Below are 20,138 nucleotides of genomic sequence, written 5' to 3' on the forward strand. Positions count from 1 at the left end.
CTGTACACAATTTACTTACTCGGACAACGAGAGTTTTCAAACATGTATGGTTTGCGCAGCATCGGTTAGACAAAGGAATCTTGAGTCAGTCTGAGCCCGTCCTTCGCCGAATTAATCCGTGAGTTATTTTATTGCGAACACGTTAGCAGTTTTTTTTTGTTTATTTTACTGTTGAGTTATGAAAGTCTACGTTCAGCAAGGGGCCGAAGGAAGCATTAAAGGACGCACCTGTGAAGAAATTAGTGAAAATAACCATCCATCCATCCATCCATTGTCTCCCGCTTATCCGAGGTCGGGTCGCAGGGGCAGCAGCTTGAGCAGAGATGCCCATACTTCCCTCTCCCCGGCCACTTCTTCTAGCTCTTCCAGGAGAATCCCGAGGCGTTCCCAGGCCAGCCAGGAGACAAAGTCCCTCCAGCGTGTCCTGGGTCTTCCCCGGGGGCCTCCTCCCGGTTGGACGTGCCCGGAACACCTCAAAACACCTTTCACCTTGTGAAAATAACCATAGAACTGAAAAAAGAAATTGTCAAAAAACTCGAAGACGGTGTTTGCGTGGCTGACCTGGCACGCCAATATGGCAAGGCAACGTCGACAATGTGTACCATTCTTAAAGAGAAAGAGAGATTCAAGAGTGCTGATGTGGCAGAAGGTGTTAAAGTGTCAACGAAAAAAAGACCTTAAGCAATGGATGACGTTGAAAAGTTGTTGCTAGTGTGGATAAACCAGAAATGGTTAGCAGGTGATAGCACATCCGAGGTGATCACATGTGAAAAAGCAAGGGAGTTGCCTGCTGATCTCATTAAGAAAACCCCTGGAACAGGTGACTCAGAAGAGGAATCATTTGAAGCGAGCAGTGGATCGTTTGAGAAGTTTAAATACAAGAAGTGGGATTCACAGCGTCGTAAGGCACGGCAAAGCCACGAGTTTAGAAAAAGCTGCTGCCAAGAGACACGTCTGGGAGTTCCAGGAGTTCGTCGAGAGTGACGGGGGTACCTGCCGCTGTCTACAATGTACGTGTACCAACAGTTCTGGGTTGGGGAACAGATTAATTAAATTTGCATTATTTTTTATGGGAAAATTTGATTCGGAATACGAACCACAAGAAATTTATTGCAACTTATTATTGAAAGTCTCGCTATTAAACGTGGTTTATGTTTAAAAACTTGCTTCTTTGTGCTGATTCTATGCAGATTGCACACACTTTTAGCTCTTTGATGACATTTCATTGAGTTGTGTGGTTCCCCCGTTGAATCGTCGCTTCACAAAGAGCCATTTCATTCTAGGAAGGAAGTGTTCTTTGGGTATGAAATCAGATCTTTGGGCTTTGAGGAGGTTCCTGGTATGTTAGGCAGGCACAGTGGTTAAGGCTTCAAATCCCACTTCTGACACAAGTCACGTCACTGATCTGTACTCAAATTGGGGGGAAAAAAAAATAATGAAATGTAGCCAGTTGTATCTCTCCATTGTTGTAGGTCACCTTGGATAATGATCTTCAGCAAGATAATAAGTAATAATAATGATGTGAAGTCTTTAAAATGTAGTGCAGGATGCTGATGGATCAAGAAAACCATAACGTGACTCGTGTTATTTTCATTTTAAAATCATGAGCCCATTTCATTCATACTATTATCAACTATTCATGATTGTTTAAAGAGCCTGTTATGGGGTTCCCATCCTGAGGGAGTACAACAAAGATGAAGGCTATAATTGAGTGAGGTGCGTTGAGTGACTTTATTGTGGTGCAGTCGGTGTCTTGCAGTGTGCCGTCATTTATGAGTGTTCTGTGATGTGGAAAGAGTCGAGCACACAGAAAGAGAGGAGAGGTTAGGAGCAGGCGCTGATACATGACAAACCAACTCAGGATCCCAGATTAGTTCCCGAGTGCAGCCATGCAACGGGTGACACCTCAGCACCACACTAGTTCAGATGGAATGGAACCAGTGGGATTATGGTGGCTGGAGTGCCAATTCTGCTACCAACGCCCAGGTTTTTCCCTGCAGGTTGGAGGGCCGTCATGCAGGGCTGGACGCAGATTAACGTCATACCCAGGATGGAGCAATTGCAGGTTAAGTAGAACGAAGTAGAGTCACTTTTGGCGTTGTATTATCGTAGTATTTCCCTCTACTTACCCTTTACCTGTTGTCCCTCAAGAGTAAGTGTTCTCGTCAAGTTCGTTATCGGGTTGGTCTACTTAAGATGAACACACACATACATAGCTATACGCATACACGCAGACCCTAACCACAACAGTGCCCTGTGAATGACACGCACACACACACACACACACACACACACACACACACAGCAGGTTAACCTCTATCACTTTAAACCACACAAGTGCTTTAGGAATAACACAGCCTGTCACTCAGCACTTCAAGAGACGTACTTATTATCGGCACGAACAACATACGATGTTTTAGTGATATCTCAGACCTAAATATTACTTTTGGTCTACAAGAATACATTTAAACATACAAAGACTCAGCACTCTTGACTATCGGCCATTTATCAGCCAAGAATACCTACTTTATGTCCTGTTCCCTACTATTGATTGGAGCTCTCACCCTCAGCCTTAATAAACCTCGCAGCACAGAGCGTATGGCAAACCTCCGGCTGCACCAGGTGCTCAAAGAAATCTAACTTATTATTTCAATCACTCCGTAGACATTAAGACAAAGCATAGAAAGTTAAAAGCAGCACGGTATTTATTACAAGAATAATAATAATACCACTGGAACAAAGAATAATAGAAAATAGGTACTGACAGGAAAGTCTGAATATACACAGTGCATCCGGAAAGTATTCACAGCGCATCCCTTTTTCCACATTTTGTTATGTTACAGCCTTATTCCAAAATGGATTAAATTCATTTTTTTCCTCAGAATTCTACACACAACACCCCATAATGACAACGTGAAAAAAGTTTACTTGAGGTTTTTGCAAATTTATTAAAAATAAAAAAATTGATAAAGCACATGTCCATAAGTATTCACAGCCTTTGCCGTGAAGCTTGAAATTGAGCTCAGGTGCCTCCTGTTTCCCCTGATCATCCTTGAGATGTTTCTGCAGCTTCATTGGAGTCCACCTGTAGTAAATTCAGTTGGTTGGACATGATTTGGAAAGGCACACACCTGTCTATAGAAGGTCCCACAGTTGACGGTTCATGTCAGAGCACAAACCAAGCATGAAGTCAAAGGAATTGTCTGTAGACCTCCGAGACAGGATTGTCTCGAAACACAAATCTGGGGAAGGTTACAGAAAAATTTCTGCTGCTTTGAAGGTCCCAATTAGCACAGTGGCCTCCATCATCCATAAGTGGAAGAAGTTCAAAACCACCAGGACTCTTCCTAGAGCTGACCGGCCATCTAAACTGAGCGATCGGGGGAGAAGGGCCTTAGTCAGGGAGGTGACCAAGAACTTGATGGTCACTCTGTCAGAGCTCCAGAGGTCCTCTGTGGAGAGAGGAGAACCTTCCAGAAGGACAACCATCTCTGCAGCAATCCACCAATCAGGCCTGTATGGTAAAGTGGCCAGACGGAAGCCACTCCTTAGTAAAAGGCACATGGCAGCCCACCTGCAGTTTGCCAAAAGGCACCTGAAGGACCCTTAGACCATGAGAAAGAAAATTCTCTGGTCTGATGAGACAAAGATTGAACTCTTTGGTGTGAATGCCAGGCGTCACGTTTGGAGGAAACCAGGCACCGCTCATCACCAGGCCAATACCATCCCTACAGTGAAGCATGGTGGTGGCAGCATCATGCTGTGGGGATGTTTGTCAGCGGCAGGAACTGGGAGACTAGTCAGGATAAAGGGAAAGATGACTGCAGCAATGTACAGAGACATCCTGGATGAAAACCTGCTCCAGAGCGCTCTTGACCTCAGACTGGAGTGATGGTTCATCTTTCAGCAGGACAACGACCCTAAGCACACAGCCAAGATATCAAAGGAGTGGCTTCAGGACAACTCTGTGAATATCCTTGAGTGGCCCAGCCAGAGCTCAGACTTGAATCTGATTGAACATTGTCCTCACAGGTGGCGCAGTGGTAATGCTGCTGCTTTGCAGTAAGAAGATTGTGGGTTCGCTTCCCAGTTCCTCCCTGTGTGGATAGCGCTTTGAGTACTGAGAAAAGCGCTATATAAATGTAATGAATTATTTTATTATTATTATTATTATTAACATCTCTGGAGAGATCTTAAAATGGCTGTGCACCGACTCTTCCCATCCAACCTGATGGAGCTTGAGAGGTGCTGCAAAGAGGAATGGGCCAAACTGGCCAAGGATAGGTGTGCCAAGCTTGTGGCATCATATTCAACAAGACTTGAGGCTGGAATTGCTGCCAAAGGGGCATCGACAAAGTATTGAGCAAAGGCTGTGAATACTTATGGACATTTCTCAGTTTCTTTATTTTTAATAAATTTGCAAAAACCTCAAGTAAACTTTTTTCACGTTGTCATTATGGGGTGTTGTGTGTAGAATTCTGAGGAAAAAAATGAATTTAATCCATTTTGGAATAAGGCTGTAACATAACAAAATGTGGAAAAAGGGATGCGCTGTGAATACTTTCCGGATGCACTGTATAAAGTCTTTAGAAAAAGCTTACGAAAAAGTTACAGATGACAAGGATGAATGTCCCAGGGAGGCGTTTGATTTAGCAATCGATGTTCATGATGCTTTGCTGACGACCAATAACGTCCTCGTTCTTTCCTCTTCTTCTCCTCCTCTACTTTCTTCTTCTGACGTTGCTTTCAAATGAGGCATATTTATTATGAAATGTCATGCCGTGGTTTCACAACACATGCACTTGATTGGCTGGCTATCAATATCCATCCATTTTCCAACCCGCTGAATCCGAACACAGGGTCACGGGGGTCTGCTGGAGCCAATCCCAGCCAACACAGGGCACAAGGCAGGGAACCAATCCTGGGCAGGGTGCCAACCCACCGCAGGACACACACAAACACACCCACACACCAAGCACACACTAGGGCCAATGTAGAATCGCCAATCCACCTAACCTGCATGTCTCTGGACTGTGGGAGGAAACCGGAGCGCCCGGAGGAAACCCACGCAGACACGGGGAGAACATGCAAACTCCACGCAGGGAGGACCCAGGAATCGAACCCAGGTCTCCAGGTGTCCCAACTGCGAGGCAGCAGCGCTACCCACTGCGCCACCGTGCCGCCGGCTATCAATATGATGGATGAATTTTGCTCAAACTCTTTAATCTATCTTTTCCCAGATAATAAAGTTTTTTGATATTGCCTCATGTCCATTTTTCCCAGGCTGTAAACCAAATTGTTGTCCCAGATGTCCGTCCATAAAGTAATCAATAGCCTGAGGTATTGGCTCAGCATCCTTTCCCAGGCTGTAAAACCATTTTAGCACTATGCTGTGAACAACTGTTATAAAAGTGAGGTGTAAGGGAAGAGGATATGCGTTGATTTGTCCTAAATGTAGTTCATCTGTTGTCTTGTCTTGAACAAAATATAATGGAAAATTAAACCAAAATGTACGGATTTTATACACCATAACAGGCGTTTATGGGATTCAAACCGGCAACCTTCCAGTTGCCACCACTCTGCCCGCGTAGAAAGGAACCTGCAGAAAAGTGCGTTCTGTCGGTTTACTTTCTGTGGTTGGAGCATTCGTATTTTTTTCTTAAAGGATTGGAATTTGGACCTTGCAGTGATCCATAGAGAAAGGCAAGGCTTAGTATTGATACCACGCCAACCTGTGGATTTCCAGGGAACTACCATTACTAGAGTCCTTAAGCAGTGACCTGCGCATACGCGAATGTAACGCAGTGATGTCAGTGTGATAGGCTAAGATGGTGTGATCCATAACTTTTAAATAACAATCTAAATAATATATAGCAGCTCTACTAATTTCAAGTTGTAATTAGTATAGTGCACATAGAATAATAAAAATAATAAAAATTTGGCCGTGAGTGTCAATAGGCTTTGTGCCCACAGGAACCAAGTTTCCCGAACTCTTCTCTAACATCCATCCATCCATTTTCCAACCCGCTGAATCCGAACACAGGGTCACGGGGGTCTGCTGGAGCCAATCCCAGCCAACACAGGGCACAAGGCAGGAACCAATCCCGGGCAGGGTGCCAACCTACCGCAGGACACACACAAACACACCTACACACCAAGCACACACTAGGGCCAATTTAGAATCGCCAATCCACCTAACCTGCATGTCTTTGGACTGTGGGAGGAAACCCACGCAGACACGGAGAACATGCAAACTCCACGCAGGGAGGACCTGGGAAGCGAACCCGGGTCTCCTAACTGCGAGGCAGCAGCGCTAACCACTGCGCCACCATGCCGCCCCTTCTCTAACATTTCAGTCATTATGTTCCAAATTGGTCATTATGACAGCAATTGATGGAAAGCATTCATAATTAATTGCAGAATTATGGTATTTGGCAGTTCCTCTAGAGCAGGGGTCGCCAACTCCAGTCCTGGAGGGCCGCAGTGGCTGCAGGTTTTCATTCTCACCCTTTTCTTAATTGGTGACCTGTTTTTGCAGCTAATTAACTCCTTTTTCCTTTCATTTTAATGGACTTGTTTTTTAATTGATTTGTTCCCCTGAATTTCTTCATCGTTCCTCTGACTTGCTTCATTTCTTTCCTTAATTGGCACCCAAACAGAAACGAAGTGTGAAGTGAGTGAGCCAACAGAAGACCAACTGAGTCAGGGCCTCAAACTCCAACCAATTTCACTCCAACCAGTAGCTTAATCAGGCACCGAGTCTCGTCATTAATTAAACCCGTTCTTTAATTCCACAGACTGTTGCTGCTCTCATTGTGCAATAGCAGACATTTCTGAAATTGTGGATTTTCTCTTATTCTTTGATTTTCTGTTAAAATGTTTTGTGGACCTGAGCATATCAGCATTCCTGAGACCTTCATCTTTCTTTATTTTCAGATACCGTATGATGGACACCAGTTGTTTTGGCTCATTTTGTATCTCATTATTGGTTTCCTACTAATTAAGTAAAAAAGAAACAATTAAGGGGTCTGAGTCTTCAGGAGCAAGTCGATTACAATTAGTTTAAAAAGAAGTGAATTAGCAGCACAAACAGGTCACTCATTAATAAAAGGGTTATAATAATAATAATAATAATAATAATTCATTACATTTATATAGCGCTTTTCTCAGTACTCAAAGCGCTATCCACACAGGGAGGAACCAGGAAGCGAACCCACAATCTTCCACAGTCTCCTTACTGCAAAGCAGCAGCACTAGAATGAAAACATGCAGCCACTGCGGCCCTCCAGGACCGGAGTTGGGGACCCCTGCTCTAGAGGGCCTTTTTCTCTTTCATGATTTGCTCAAAAGCTAATCAGCACATCGTCACCTCATAACAGGCGTAAATTTCGAGTTTGGGATTTTTCCGTCCAGCCGTTTGAACTCAAGACCGTCCTCAAGTAACTGTGACACACAAACACAGGCAGACACCCATCATCGAGATATCAGTGTTTTCAGTATCAGGGGACCCTAAAACATCGAGATCCATGGAAAACCGGAGATCAAAATTTTGGACGATTCTAAAGCTATCACTTCTTCACCCACAGAGCAAAGCAAAAGTATGTTGACTTGCTTTTATAAGTTTAAATCTCATTTACGACAAAATGAAAGAAGAATAACACGCTGCAGTTGATGAAGGACTCCATTTTCTACAAGTAGACAATAAGAAATAAAGAGTTTGAAAACTTCACAGCTGCTGTGCTGTTTATTTGGATTTTGGTTTCAATGTGTTTGAAATCCCATTGACATCGGATCCTTAATAATAATTCTTTGCATTTATATGCCGCTTTTCTCACTACTCATAGCGCTTAGCGATTGCAGGTTAAGGGCCTCGCTCAAGGGCCCAACAGAGCAGAGTCCCCGTTGGCATTTACGGGATTCGAACCAGCAACCTTCCGATTGCCAGTGCAGATCCCTAGCCTCCGCCTTCTGTCATATTTGTTCTGTTTTTCAGAATTCTGTCATTTAATCAGTCGATGTTTAACATTTCATAGAAAAATTGCAGTTCTGCTTGTAAGATGGATAATTTTTTTTTAAAATAAGATCTAAATAAAGAATATCACAGTCTTATTAAATTCATATTTTAATGAAAATTCTTATTCTTCTTTTGGCTGCTCCTGTTAGTGGTTGCCACGTAGGATCATCTTCTTCCATATCTTCCAGTCCTTGTCATCTTGTTCTGTTACCCCCATCACCTGCATGTCCTCTCTCACCACATCCATAAACCTTCTCTTAGGCCTTCCTCTTCTCCTCTTACCTGGCAGCTCTATCCTTAGTGTCCTTCTCCTCTGCACATGTCCAAACCAATCATAATGTAATGACCATTGTAAACCGTAAAAATGCACTGCCTGCTTCCATAACTTTAAAGTTAATTCCTGTGGAGTGGAGCACAATGTGCTGTGCTTATGAAGGCCCCTTTGATAGAAGTGGGCGAGAAGAGCCACGCGTTGAAGTGAATTTGGTGGCTGCTGTCTGTGCCGTTCAGATTTTATCAGATTTATTGTTTCTGTTTCATAGACTTACAGGTTCATTTTTATTTGAAGCTCATTTGCTATACGCACTGTCTGTCTGTCTGTCTGTCTGTCTGTCTGTCTGTCTGTCTGTCTGTCTGTCTGTCTGTCTCAATGCTGTGTCTATTTCTTTAATCTTTCCAATGCACAGCTTGATTTGAGAAGATGGACTAATTGATTCTCATTGATTTTTTTCTAAAGTAGCTAAATTGTATGTTTACTTGAGCAGTTATTCCATGCCTAGAAAGTAGATTCCATGTCAGATACTTTTACTTTTAATTGAGTTTGGTTATGTATTTATATTCTGGTTTGAGAAATCATATAAATATTGGATAATTTATTTTTTCATAAAATGTGCAATAAAAATTCTTTCTAGGTTTAATTGAAATTTTTCATAAAAAAATTGTAAGCTGGGCTAAGTGAATAAGTAACTCCCTTAATATTTATACACTTAAAGGTGGCATCCAAATATTATTATTACTATTGAGAGAGAATGTTTGTGGGTCAGCACTTGTCATTGAGCTTTCTCAATCAACCATGGAGTGACATCTGACCTGCAACAGCACGGTGCTGGTGCTCCTCATATCTAAGGAGCTAAAGAGAAAATTACTGTTATATTTACATTATATTATTATTTATTTGCTTTAGGAGACAAAAAAAGAAGAAAAAGATGAAACCCCACCAGGACCTGAGCCTCCCCAAGCAGCAGGTCAGTCCATATTTTCCTACTTCTTCATCTTTATTGTTAACTTTCATTACATTTATAATACATAGATAGATAGATAGATAGATAGATAGATAGATAGATAGATAGATAGATAGATAGATAGATAGATAGATAGATAGATAGATAGATAGATAGATAGATAGATAGATAGATATGGCAGGCACCATATGACAGATAGATAGAAAGACAGATATGAAATGCACTATGTAATAAATAGATAGATATGAAAGACACTATATAATAGATAGATATGACAAGCACTATATGATAGATAGATAGATAATGTGAAAGAATATAATAGACAGATATGCAAGTCACTATATAATAAATGTGAAAGGCACTATATAATAGATAGATAGATAGATAGATAATGTGAAAGAATATAATAGATAGATAGATAGATAGATATGGCAGGCACTATATGATAGATAGATAGATAGATAGATAGATAGATAGATAGATAGATAGATAGATAGATAGATAGATAGATAGATAGATAGATGTGAAAGGCACTATATAATAGATAGATAATGTAAAAGGCAGTATATAATAGAACTTTATTTGTCCCCATGGGGAAATTTGGCTTTTTGCAGAAGCTCTTATAAATAAACTCTAACACACACACACACTCACACTCTATGGACTGAACACACACCAGAATGACTGAAAAGGAAGAAAATTAAAAAGAAAGGAAATTCTTGACTTGACAGTCACAGTTGTTCAGCCACATCGGTCAACACAGGGTCCACATTCTCCAAACAGTTGACCCGGCCTGCAGAACACTAACACGTTTATTATTAAAACTCAGTCAGTCAGTCAGTCAAAATAATAAATACTTTGAATGAAATGAAATTTATTCAGTAAAAGTGAATAATTCAAGCAAAAAGTTAACACATGGCATTGCATCAGTAACACACAGCAGCAGTGACCGGCTAATCATTGGCAGAACCCACCGACCCTGTTCACTGAAGCCTCACATGGACAATGTGGTCAAAGTACGACACTTGCTGTGTTTCCAGGCCATCCTGTGGTCTTTCTGCACTCTCATTAGTCCACTTCTGCTTTGGTTTTATTTCTGCTTTTGCAGATTTCAGTTTCTGTCTATATGAAAGTACAAGAAGTACCATGACATGACCAGAGCTGTCCAAAGGGGATGATGGAATGGCGTGGCACACATCTGAGATAGCGAAGTTGCAGAGGTCCAGAACAGAGGTCACCAAGTCTGGTCCTGGAGGACCACCGTGGCTGCAGGTTTTCATTCTAACCCTTTTCTTAATGAGTGCCCCATTTGTGCTGCTAATTCATTTCTTTTGAACTAATTTTAATTGATTTGCTCTTGAAGACTCAGACCCCTTTAAGTGTTTCTTTTTCCTTAATTAGCAGCCAAACAATAATGAGATATGAAATGAGCCAAAACAACTGGTGTCCATCATACAGTATCTGAAAATAAAGAAAGGTGAGGGTCTCAGGAATGTCGATCTGCTGAGGTCACCAAAACATTTTAACAGAAAAGAGAAAATCAACAATTTCAGAAATGTCTGCTAATGCACCACGAGAGCAGCAACAAGCCATGGAATTAAAGAACGGGTTTAATTAACAATGAGACTAAGCAGCTGGTTGGAGTGAAATTGGTTGGAGTTTGAGGCCCTGACTGAGTTGGTCGTCTGTCGGCTCCCTCACTTCACATTTCATTTCTGTTTGCGTGCCATTTAAGGAAAGAAATGAAGAAATTCAGGAGAGCAAATCTCAAAAAAGCAATTCAATTAAAATGAATTCACAAGAAGTTAATTAGCAGCACGTATTTAAAAAAAAGGGTTAGAATGAAAACCTGTAGCCACGATGGTCCTCCAGGACCGGACTTGGCGACCCCTGATCCAGAGCACATTTCACCACTTGTTTGAATTTGGGGCTCTCAGATACCTTGAGGAATTGCTAAAGTGATGATTTTTGTTTAAGGGACTGACGATCCTACACCTTACACCACCATGCTGAGTGGGTGTGTTGTTAGCTAGACGTCGTTTGCTGTTAGGAATTATAATTGGACCGCTGACCGCAGGTCACTATGGAGTAGCTCACTGCTGGCACTGTCAGTAGTCACCACTACCTCAAGTTTAGATACATAGACATATATAGATAGACGCCTCATTCACTGTGTTACCCAGTAGACACGATACGTCAGCCCGCCTATAAGATACCTGAGCTGTTTCATTTTGGAGCCGTTTCTCCTTTGCTTCTGGTGTTTGGAGCCGTGACTCCTATGGTTCTGGTGTTTTTGAAACGCTTTGTAGGAGCCTTCATACATTAATCCATGTGGGCTCGTTATTGTATTTCCGTTAGTTGAGCTGTTTGTTTTTGGAGCCGTGACTCCTTTGCTTCTACTGTTTCAGAAGTGCGTTGTAGGTGCCTTCATGTACCTATAGCCTGTCTCAATGTGTGCGTTGTAGGAGCCTTCGTTCATTTATCCATGTGGGATCGTTTTTGTATTTCCGTTAGATACATACACATATATAGATAGACGCCGCATTCACTGTGTTTCCCAGTAGACACGATACGTCAGCCTGCCTATACGATACCTGAGCTGTTTCGTTTTGGAGCCATGCCTCCTTTGCTTCTGTTTGTGAAGAGCTTGTGTTCATTGTTGTAGGCGCCTGCGTTCGTTGTTTTTATCCATGCGGGCTCGTTTTTGTATTTCCGTTAGTTGAGTTGTTTCTTTTTGGAGCCGTGACTCCGTTAGCTATACGTCGTTTACTGTTAGGAATTATAATTGCACTTACGTTTAATACGGAGCGTTCGTTTATTGCTTTTATCCATCTGGTCTCGTGTCTGTGTTTTCTGTAGCTGTACTGTTAATAATGAATTACTGTAATGTGATTCAAATATGCTGTGTAGTGTGGACCTTTGGGGATTCCGTAGTAACTCGGGTTTGACTCTGGGGCGGGGCGCTGAATCCATCTGGTGTCGTTTTTGTTATTTCTGTGGCTGTGTCATTAGCTATGGGCTCATTTTTGTTCGTTTATTATTTTTATCCATCTGGTCTCGTTTCTGTGTTTTCTGTGGCTGTGTCGTTAGCTATGGGCGGGCTCGTTGCAGTGCGCGTGCGCTTCGATGTGTCCTGCGTCCGTGACATCCGGTTTACAACCTTCAGTTAGTAATATGGATGGTAGCCTGGCGTATCTCTGTTAGTAAAGCTTAACGACTTCATGATTTTTTTGGTTGATTGATGTGCTGTGTCCTCCACTGGAGACAAACTTCTGCCTCCACATGTTTGGCATATCAGTTTCTGCTTCTCTGAACCAAATACGTCTTTTTTAAGAAATGTAAATTCTCTTTAAAGTTCGGTCGTTAAACGAGCATGAACGCTTAGTCCTACTGACGGATTAAACAAGTGACCGACTCAGCGCCTCGACTTCAACACTTGTTCCCAGTTTGTAAGCTTTCCTTCATAAATACAAACTATCTGATTGGTCTGATTTTTTGCCTGTTTCTGAGTCAAATTGATTTGATTGGTGACTGTTAATGCATTGAAGACCACAGACTCTAACGAGCTTTTTCTTCAACGACTTGCATTCCGCTCTGTGAAGATGAGTCATGTTTGAAATTGACATGAATTGGGTTGAGTAAAATGGCACTAAGAGCACACATAAAGAGATGGGGTACCACGTTGGTAACTCGTATAATTTAGCAGGTTGAATAAACACGTGATTAACTGTGGAGCTGTCTTTAGGGACGCGAGTCCAAACCAGTCCAAAGCAGGTAGCTGGTTTGCCGGTTTATGAAAGAAGATGTCGTCAGTGATGGAAGGGCCGTCAATCACTTGGTCTGCAGGGGGGATAAAGAGAGAAAGGATCAGAAAACAGCGCCAACCCCTGGCTCGGCGGGTAATTACATTCACCAGAGCCCTTAAGCCACCTCCCATGCGCACGTGCGTGGTTAAAATATGTGCTAGGCACATTCTTATACTTCTTTTGGGGGTTTGCAAAGCAAGGAATCCAATTTTTTAGGTCCTTTTAGTGACTCGTCGCTTACTTTTTGTGTCATTATTTTTTTGCCTGAATTTGTTTCTCCTAGCAACCTGCATTGTTAGGGGCATTTCCTTGAAGGTCATGACCTCCTGATTTTTGAAGCAATGGGCTATAAAGTCGTCATTTTTGACCACTTCTTTGTCTGAGTTTTGCCTAACCAATTTATTCTCTCTGCGGTGGGCTGGCGCCCTGCCCGGGTTTGTTTTCTGCCTTGCGCCCTGTGTTGGCTGGGATTGGCTCCAGCAGATGCCCGTGACCCTGTTGTTAGGATATACTCATTTATCTTTTGTGGTGCCGACTCTTTGCTTGTTATTTTTTTGACTTTGATTTCTCCATCTCTCAGTTTTGACCGTTTTTTTTTTTGCCTTCACATGACGTCTTTTCTCCAGGTAGTGGTCGAATAAGGCACTGCAGGTTCCCACGAGAAAAATGTTGGGGTGCCAACCCGGTTGCCCCATTACATAAAGTCTCACAAAACAAAAAAAGACGTTCACAATACGTGCATCTACAAAAAGCAACGAAAAACACGGAAAACAAGCCGGTTCTTTCTCTTTAATGGTTCGAGTTGTGGAGCTCCTTTCATTGGTCCAGTCGTTCCAATACTGACCACCTCCTCTAAGGCGGGAGACCGGAAGAGGCGGAGTCAATTGCCCTCATCTAGATGTCTTCTCAGTACTCCCGAGGAGGAAGAAGAAGAGGAGAAGGTTAGGCGAGCGCCCCCTCTCGGCCCAGAGTGGTAATACCTGCTTCAGATGAGCCCAGAGGGTGATCCACAGACCTGCATGTGTTACAAGGTCCTTCTCAGAAATATTTTCTCTAGTCTTGCTAGCATAACAAAAATACACGACAAGTGAGGATTTTTTAAAAAATTAATCCAGACAGGGCGGCACTGTGGCGCAGTGGGTAGCGCTTCTGCCTCGCAGTTAGGAGACCCAGGTCCTCCCTGCGTGGAGTTTGCATGTTCTCCCAATGTCTGCATGGGTTTCCTCCCACAGTCCAAAGATGTGCAGGTTAGGTGCATTGGCGATCCTAAATTGTCCCTAGTATGTGCTTGGTGTGTGTGTGTGCCCTGCGGTGGGCTGGCTCCCTGCCCGGGGTTTGTTTCCTGCCTTGCACCCTGTGCTGGCTGGGATTGGCTCCAGCAGACCCCTGTGACCCTGTAGTTAGGATATAGCGGGTTAGTTATATATATATTTGGTTATATAGCGCCAACTCAACTGAGGTTATAGAACAGACTGGTGAGGACTCACCTGGAGTAGCGTGGTTAGTTTTGGTCTCCATTTTACAAAAATCAGACATAGCAGCACAGGAGAAAGTCCAGAGAAGAGCAACCAGGATGATCCGAGGAGGAACCAAAGCAGCTGAACCTTCTCAGTTTAAGAAAATGAAGATTAAAAGGTGACCTGAGTGAAGTGTTTAAAATTGTGAAGGGAATTAGTCCAGCGGTAGGAGACTCTGAGCTTAAAATGAGTTCATCAAGAACATGGAGACACAGCTGGAGACTTGTTAAGTATAAATTTCACACAAACATTAGGGAGTTTTTCTTAACATGGAGAACCACAGACATGTGAAATAAGTGACTGAGTAGTGCGGTGGACAAATTTAGGGATGTCTGGTAACGCTAGTCTTTGAGATAACAGAAGAACTACCCCATATATTTGTGATTATATGACTCACACGGATGATGATCTGAACTCTTTTAACCAGATTCTGTTTTCTCTCAGCACCCACTCTAGATAAAGAAGAAACAAAGTGTCCTCCTCCACCTAATCAAGAAGGTCCGACTCCTGAGGCAGAGAAAGTTGATGACCCACCAAATGATGACCAACAAGATCCACCCAAGTAAGTGTTCAAACGTCCTTTGTGATGCAATGCTGCTTCAGTGTCGGGTGGCGAGAGTCAAAAAAGACGTATCTGCCCTCACGTGAGCCTCCCCTGACCCCTCGTGGACGGTGTACATGTGCTGTATGTGTTAAGTAGAAAAATTGTATGAAAAATATGAAAAAGAGGAATTTTTTTTACCGTATGATGCTGTAGATGGGAGAATATCGAGGTGCAACATATAAGGGACCTTGGGAGATCTGGGACTCCAAGCCTTTAGAAACCTGACATGTCTGAAAATCAAAATTGTTAGGAGTCTCTGAAAATACATTATGACTTTTATGTTTAAACTAGCAAAATACCGGCGCTTCACAGTGGAGAAGTAGTGTGTTAAAGAAGTTGTGAAAAAGAAAAGGAAACATTTTAAAAATAACGTAACATGATTGTCGATGTAATTGTCATAGGCTTATTTTCGTATTGAGAGTGAATTTGATGATTGGAAAGAGTTTAGTTTATGATTGTAAATGTCGTGTATGAAAAATGCACATTTTTAGGATTTAAGGATCTCTTTGTAAACGACGCCCTCGGGCTGTAAAATGACCAGGGTGCTGGTCTGCTGAGCTCACTCTTGAGCATGTAACGTACAGTCGGCCCACGTGAGAAGCCATCTTGTTTTTCAAGTCAATGGCGACCTTTCTTAGAGTCTGGCCCTGTGACTTATTTATTGTCCTAGCCAAGCAGACCCTTACTGGAAATTGGAGGCGTTTGAATTGGAATGGGATCTCAGAGGGTATGAGAGGGATGTGAGGAATAAATCCAGTGAAGTGCCAGTGAAGACCATTGCCTCAATGAGGTTCTTGTGCAGAGATTTGATCTGAAGCCTGGTGACGTTACAAAGTTTTGGTGCGTAGTAACATAATTGGCGAGCCAACCTTCCAAAGTAGAGTATGCGGAGGCCTGCCCAGAGGATTTAAGAGTGTGAAGAAACTAAATGAAAAGGCAGGAGTCACCAGCAGGAAGATGTGAAGCAAGGCCAACAATAACAGGCTTGAAGCGGTGGAGTCAAGAAGAAGGGAGCAGTGTGTGACGATGCGGGTCCGCTCCAGGTTCCCATGCAGCTTCAGGGAGTTCTTGAACCCGACACCGTCAGTAATGTCAGCGAGGAGTTTGGCAGTGAGGCATAAACAGTGAAACAAGGGGATGGTGTAAAAGTGTCAAGTGCTTTTATTAACGCCAACAAATCAAAACTGTGTCCAAAATAAATAAGTGCAGTGCTTGTAAAGTTAATAAATAAATAATCCAGTAAAACAGATGAAAGGTGGAGGTTAAAATTAATCCTTTAAAACGAGGTTAAAACAACAGCTGGAAGCAGTCTCTTTAAAAACAAAGACCAGTGCCTTCTTTTTACTTGGCGGCTTCCCTGCTTCTCCCATCGGGCTTCACAACAGGAGAGTCGCCCACCTGCAGCTCACCTTCTTTCCACTCGACTGGTCTGGAGGCTTCCCGATCCCTGGCTTCGGTTCCATTCTTTCCAGACCGAGACTTGGCTTCCCCCAACGGCCAGGATGCTCACGCTGGGGAATTCAACTCCCAAGCCTCCCGACTCCCGCTGTCTTCCATGGCGAGCCATCCTTCTCCTGGTCACTCCAGCTCCTCACCGAATGCTCAGCGGGAGCGACCACAATCAACTGCCCAAGGTGTCGGCCAAACACCCCGCTAGGGATCAGCTGCCTGCGAGCCTGCGCTCACTCTCTCTCTCACTCTCTCTCACTCTCTCTCCCTCTCGTTCTCTCTCTCTCACGCTCTCCCTCCCTCGCTCTCTCCCTCACTCTCTCTCTCTCGCTCTCTCACTCTCTCTCTCTCACTCACTCTCTCTCTCTCTCTCTCTCTCTCTCTCTCTCTCTCTCTCTCTCTCTCTCTCTCTATCTCTCCCTCACTCTCTCTCTCTCTCTCTATCTCTCCCTCTCTCTCTCTCTCTCTCTCTCTCTCTCTCTCTCTCTCTCTCTCTCTCTCTCGCTCTCTCACTCTCAATCTCTCGCTTTCTCTCTCTCACTCTCTCTCGCTCTCTCACTCTCTCTTTCTCACTCACTCTCTCTCTCTCACTCACTCTCTCTCTGTCTCTCACTCACTCTCTCTCCCTCTCGTTCTCTCTCTCTCACGCTCTCCCTCCCTCGCTCTCTCCCTCACTCTCTTTCTCTCTCTCTCTCATTCTCCCTCTCTCGCTCTCTCTCTCTCTCACTCTATCTCTCACTCTCTCAATCTCTCGCTCTCTCAATCTCTCTCTCTTTCTCTCTGTCTCACTCTCTCTCTCTCGCTCTCTCACTCTCAATCTCTCGCTCTCTCAATCTCTCTCTCTTTCTCTCTGTCTCACTCTCTCTCTCTCTCGCTCTCTCGCAGTCGCTCTCTCTCTCACTCTCAATCTCTCTCTCTCTCTCTATCTCTCCCTCACTCTCTCTGTCTCTCTCTCTCTCCCTCCCTCACTCTCTCCCCCTCTCATTCTCTCTCTCTCATGCTCTCCCTCCCTCACTCTCTCCCTCACTCCCTCTCTCTCTCTCTCATTCTCCCTCTCTTGCTCTCTCTCGCTCTCTCTCTCTCACTCTCTCTCACTCTCCCTCTATCTCTCTCTCTCTCAATCTCTCTCTCTCTCAATCTCTCTCTCTCTTTCTCTCTGTCTCACTCTCTCTCTCTCTCTCACTCTCAATCTCTCTCTCTCTCTCTCTATCTCTCCCTCACTCTCTCTGTCTCTCTCTCTCTCCCTCCCTCACTCTCTCCCCCTCTCATTCTCTCTCTCTCATGCTCTCCCTCCCTCACTCTCTCCCTCACTCCCTCTCTCTCTCTCTCATTCTCCCTCTCTTGCTCTCTCTCGCTCTCTCTCTCTCACTCTCTCTCACTCTCCCTCTATCTCTCTCTCTCTCAATCTCTCTCTCTCTCAATCTCTCTCTCTCTTTCTCTCTGTCTCACTCTCTCTCTCTCTCTCTCTCCCTCGCTCTCTCTCTCTCATTCTCTCTCTCGCTCTCACTCTCTCTCACTCACCCTCTATCTCTCTCTCTCTCTCAATCTCTCGCTCTCTCAATCTCTCTCTCTTTCTCTCTGTCTCACTCTCTCTCTCTCTCGCTCTCTCTCTCTCGTGCTCTCCCTCCCTCGCTCTTTCCCTCACTCTCTCTCTCTCTCTCTCTCTCTCTATTTCTCCTTCACTCTCTTTCCCTCTCGTTCTCTCTCTCTCACCCTCTCCCTCCCTCGCTATCTCCCTCTCTCTCTCTCTCTCTCTCTCTCATTCTCCCTCTCTCGCTCTCTCTCTCTCTCACTCTATCTCTCTCTCTCTCACTCTCTCAATCTCTCGCTCTCTCAATCTCTCTCTCTTTCTCTCTGTCTCACTCTCTCTCTCTCGCTTTCTCACTCTCTCGCACTCGCTCTCTCTCTCACTCTCAATCTCTCGCTCTCTCACTCTCTCACTCCCTCTCTCGCTCTCTCTCCCTCACTCTCTCTCCCTCTCGTTCTCTCTCTCTCGCGCTCTCCCTCCCTCGCTCTTTCCCTCACTCACTCTCTCTCTCTCTCTCTCTCACTCTCTCAATCTCTCGCTCTCTCAATCTCTCTCTCTTTCTCTCTGTCTCACTCTCTCTCTCTCTCTCGCTTTCTCACTCTCTCGCACTCGCTCTCTCTCTCTCACTCTCAATCTCTCGCTTTCTCTCTCTCACTCTCTCTCGCTCTCTCTCCCTCACTCTCTCTCCCTCTCATTCTCTCTCTCTCACGCTCTCTCTCCCTCACTCTCTCCCTCACTCACTCTCCTCACTGCTTTCCTGCCTTCTTCCCTGCAACCTCCATCTTTCTTTTCTTCATCTTTTTTTCTCCCTTCCTAGCCGCCTTGCGCTTCTTTTTATCACAGGGACGTGGATCAGTTGTGGCAATCAGCAGCTCCCAGGAACAATTACGGATGCGGACGACTCCTCACCTGTGAACTTAAGTGAGGTTCACCTGCTTCACAAATTCCCCAGAAGTCGCTCGGCCACACACATCGCACCCCCTCACAATTATTTATTAAAAACTGGCCCTTTTGACATGAGCTGTGGCCCTGCTATACCACACAGTGAGCACGACGAACAGCGGAGGGAAGTAAAGAAGTGAGTGAGGAGGCACATGAGCGTGGGATGTCGTTAATGTATATAGTCAGGGAGCCAACCACGTGGTAGGTGTACAAGAAGGAAAGGGGACCGAGGGTGGCACTTGTGTCTCTCTGCTGTGAAATCAATTCTCTGTTAACGGAAATAAGAAATGAAACCACCATAAGGAGAGGTCAGTTCCAAAAGTTCCTTACGGCATAATGGTGAGAACTGCCAAAAAAAGACATTATTTTTCAAAAGTTTGTTACGGGGCACGGTGTGAAATGAAACATACTTAACGTTTGTAAGAACAGTGTAAAGGATGAACTTGGGAAATTTGGACTTCCTACGTATATTGGAAGTCTCAGAAATAGTGAGGATGGATTTCCCTTATCTATATATACAGTTTAGGGGGTACACCCATTTCCCCCCAATAGGACACCTAACTTTTGTAAGTACACTGCAAGGAAAGAGCACGCGAAATTTCAGCTTCCCACCTAAATGGAAAGTGGGAGAATTAGTGAGGAGTTGGTGAGGGCTCTGTCTTTTATATGTAGAGATATACCTGTGCAGTTCCAGTCAATCTGCATTTGGATTATATAGTTTTGAGATTCAAAGAATTTAAATTAGGGGTTTAATTTTATCTAGATGGGCAACATCAGTCCTGGAGGGCCATGGTGGCTGCAGGTTTGCGTTCCAACCCATTTGCTTAATTAGAATCCAATCCTTGCCAATTTCAGACCTTGTTTAATTTTATGGCTTGTTAGTCTGCAATGGTAGGTTCTTATATCGAAGATGTTGTCCTTTCCAAGGAAATCATCCAAATAATTTGAAGCCTAAAAAGGATAATTTCTCAGTCGGTCACATTTTTCTATTAAGTGTTTTATTAAATTAAATAGTGCTGGATGAATCCACAGAGGTG

At 43.9% G+C, this 20,138-nt stretch overlaps 1 protein-coding gene across 1 annotated transcript in view; it reads left to right on the top strand.

Moving 5' to 3' along the window:
* Positions 1-20,138, top strand: part of LOC114653854 (cyclic nucleotide-gated cation channel beta-3-like) — a 170,871-nt gene that overhangs the window by 19,875 nt on the left and 130,858 nt on the right. The window contains exons 2-3 of the mRNA XM_051929250.1: positions 9,198-9,258; positions 15,023-15,140. Coding sequence (XP_051785210.1) covers positions 9,198-9,258; positions 15,023-15,140 — 179 coding nt within the window. The remainder of the gene's footprint in view (positions 1-9,197; positions 9,259-15,022; positions 15,141-20,138) is intronic.

Source organism: Erpetoichthys calabaricus, chromosome 6, assembly GCF_900747795.2.
Source record: "Erpetoichthys calabaricus chromosome 6, fErpCal1.3, whole genome shotgun sequence".
Classification (NCBI taxonomy): Eukaryota; Metazoa; Chordata; class Cladistia; order Polypteriformes; family Polypteridae; genus Erpetoichthys; species Erpetoichthys calabaricus.